The sequence below is a fragment of the Calidris pugnax genome, unplaced genomic scaffold (genome assembly GCF_001431845.1).
Source record: "Calidris pugnax isolate Ruff unplaced genomic scaffold, ASM143184v1 scaffold126, whole genome shotgun sequence".
NCBI lineage: Eukaryota > Metazoa > Chordata > Aves > Charadriiformes > Scolopacidae > Calidris > Calidris pugnax.
The window spans coordinates 29,412-32,586 of NW_015090838.1; the positions used below are offsets into that span (position 1 = coordinate 29,412).

Below are 3,175 nucleotides of genomic sequence, written 5' to 3' on the forward strand. Positions count from 1 at the left end.
CAGTGGGTGGGTGGGCTGCATCCCCAACCCTACTGGGAGCCCACCACCAGTTGGGGGGACACTGTGGGGTGGGTGGGCTGTGTCCCCAGCCCCACTGGGAGCCCACCAGCCCAACTGGGAGCCCCCCACCAGCCCAGTCCACCCCAACTGGGAGCCCCTGCATCAGCCTAGTCCAACCCCCCCAGTGCCAGTGGGTGGGTGGGCTGCATCCCCAGCCCCACCGGGAGCCCACCAGTCTACTCCAGTCCTTCCAGTGCCAGTGGGAGGGTGGGCTGTGAGCCCACCACCAGCTGGGAGGACACTGTGGGGTAGGTGGGCTGCATCTCCAACCCCACTGGAAGCCCACCACCAGTATGGTCCAGCCGCCCCAGTACCAGTGGGTGGGTGGGCTGCACCCCCAGCCCTACTGGGAGCCCACCAGCCCCCTCCAGTCCCACTGGGAGCCCACCACCAGTCCACTCCAGTCCCCCCAGTACCAGTGGGAGGGTGGGCTGTGAGCCCACCACCAGCTGTGAGGACACCGTGGGGTGGCTGGGCTGCAACCCCAGCCCCACCAGGAGCCCACCAACCCAACTGGGACCCCACCACCAGCCTAGTCCAGCCCCCCCAGTGCCTGTGGGTGGGTGGGCTGCATCCCCAGCCCCACCGGGAGCCCACCAGCCCACTCCAGTCCTTCCAGTGCCAGCGGGAAGGTGGGCTGGGAGCTCACCACCAGCTGGGAGGACACTGTGGGGTGGGTGGGCTGTGTCCCCAGCCCCACCAGGAGCCCACCAGTCCAACTGGGAGCCCCTGCACAAGCCTAGTCCAGCCCCCCCAGTGCCAGTGGGTAGTTGGGCTGCATCCCTAGTCCTACTGGGAGACCACCAGCCCCCTCCAGCCCCACTGGGAGCCCACCACCAGTCCCCTCCAGTCCCCCCCAGTACCAGTGGGTGGGTGGGCTGTGTCCCCAGCCCCACCAGGAGCCCATCACCAGCCGTGGTGTGGGTGAGTTGTGTCTCCAGCCCCACCGGGAGCCCACCAGCCCACTCCAGTCCTTCCAGTGCCAGTGGGAGGGTGGGCTGTGAGCCCACCACCAGCTGGGGGGACACTGTGGGGTGGGTGGGCTGTGTCCCCAACCCTACTGTGAGCCCACCACCAGCTGGGAGGACGCCATGGGGCTGGGGGAACACCGAGGGGTGGGTGGGCTGCGTCCCCAGCCCCACCAGGAGCCCACCACCGGTTGGAGGGATGCCGTGGGGCTGGGAGAGGGGAGGATACTGGGTTGGGGGGGGGGCTGTCGGAGAAGGCCTCCACGCAGTACTTGGAGATGCAGTAGCCGCCGCCGTTGGCCGAGAGGCGGCCCAGGACGCTGGAGGTGTTGACCACCCGGCCCCGCGCCCGCTTCAGCAGCGGCAGGAACTGCAGCGTCACCTCGATGGCCCCGAAGGCGTTGACGGCCATCACCCGGCGGTAGTCCTCCAGCCCCATCCACTCCGTGGGGCCGATGGGGTTGGCCACCCCCGCGTTGTTCACCAGCCCAAAGAGACCTTGAGGGGGTGGTCAGGATGGTGGCCACCATCCCCTCTGGGGTGTCCCTGCCCCATGGTGCCTCCCCCAGCACTCCCTGGTGGGACCTTCCTCTCCATCCTGCCCCACAGCACCTCGTAGGCCCTCTCCAGGGACCCCCATCTGCCCCACAGCACCTTGTAGGCCCTCCCGGCCCCTCTCCAGGGACCCCCATCTGCCCCACAGCACCTTGTAGGCCTTCCCAGCCCCTCTCCAGGGACCCCCATCTGCCCCACAGCACCTTGTAGGCCCTCCCGGCCCCTCTCCAGGGACCCCCATCTGCCCCACAGCACCTTGTAGGCCCTCCCAGCCCCTCTCCAGGGACCCCCATCTGCCCCACAGCACCTTGTAGGCCCTCCCAGCCCCTCTCCGGGGACCCCCATCTGCCCCACAGCACCTTGTAGGCCCTCCCAGCCCCTCTCCAGGGACCCCCATCTGCCCCACAGCACCTTGTAGGCCCTCCCAGCCCCTCTCCGGGGACCCCCATCTGCCCCACAGCACCTTGTAGGCCCTCCCAGCCCCTCTCCAGGGACCCCCACCTGCCCCACAGCACCTTGTAGGCCCTCCCAGCCCCTCTCCGGGGACCCCCATCTGCCCCACAGCACCTTGTAGGCCCTCCCAGCCCCTCTCCAGGGACCCCCACCTGCCCCACAGCACCTTGTAGGCCCTCCCAGCCCCTCTCCAGGGACCCCCATCTGCCCCACAGCACCTTGTAGGCCCTCCCAGCCCCTCTCCGGGGACCCCCATCTGCCCCACAGCACCTTGTAGGCCCTCCCAGCCCCTCTCCAGGGACCCCCACCTGCCCCACAGCACCTTGTAGGCCCTCCCAGCCCCTCTCCGGGGACCCCCATCTGCCCCACAGCACCTTGTAGGCCCTCCCAGCCCCTCTCCAGGGACCCCCACCTGCCCCACAGCACCTTGTAGGCCCTCCCAGCCTCTCTCCGGGGACCCCCATCTGCCCCACAGCACCTTGTAGGCCCTCCCAGCCCCTCTCCAGGGACCCCCACCTGCCCCACAGCACCTCGTAGGCCCTCCCAGCCTCTCTCCGGGGACCCCCATCTGCCCCACAGCACCTCGTAGGCCCTCCCAGCCCCTCTCCAGGGACCCCCACCTGCCCCACAGCACCTTTCTTGCCCCAGAGCCCCTTGTCCTTCACCTTGGGACGCTCTGGTGGGACCCCCCTGTACCTCCTACCCAGGGACCTGTCCTGCCCTACATGCCCACTATGGAGGTCCACGTCTTGCCCTATAGCACCCCTTGGGGGTCCCGTCCTCTCACCCCACAGCGTCTCTTCTGGGACCGCCCATCCTGCTCCTCACCAGCCCCTTCTGGGGTCCCATCCTGCCCCCCCCAGCTCCTCCCTGGGTCCCGTCCTGCCCCCCAACACCCTCTGTGGGACCCCATGTCTCCACCTGCACCTCCCTGGGACCCTAACCTGCCCCATAGCATGTCCCCTGGGACCCCATGTCCCCCCCGGCACCTCCCCGGGTCCCCATCCTGCCCCATAGCACCTTCCCAGGGAGCCCATGTCCCCCCTGTACTTCCCTCAGGTCCCATCCTGCCCCCCAGCACCTCTCTGGAACCCCATCCTGCCCCATAGCTTGTCCTCTGGGACCCCATGCCCCCCCCC

At 69.3% G+C, this 3,175-nt stretch overlaps 1 protein-coding gene across 1 annotated transcript in view; it reads right to left on the reverse strand.

Annotated features, from left to right (window-relative positions):
- LOC106887833 (11-cis retinol dehydrogenase-like) overlaps nt 1-3,175 on the reverse strand; it is a gene marked incomplete at its 3' end in the record, with an annotated part of 25,124 nt that overhangs the window by 424 nt on the left and 21,525 nt on the right. The window contains exon 3 of the mRNA XM_014941594.1: nt 1,269-1,526. Coding sequence (XP_014797080.1) covers nt 1,269-1,526 — 258 coding nt within the window. The remainder of the gene's footprint in view (nt 1-1,268; nt 1,527-3,175) is intronic.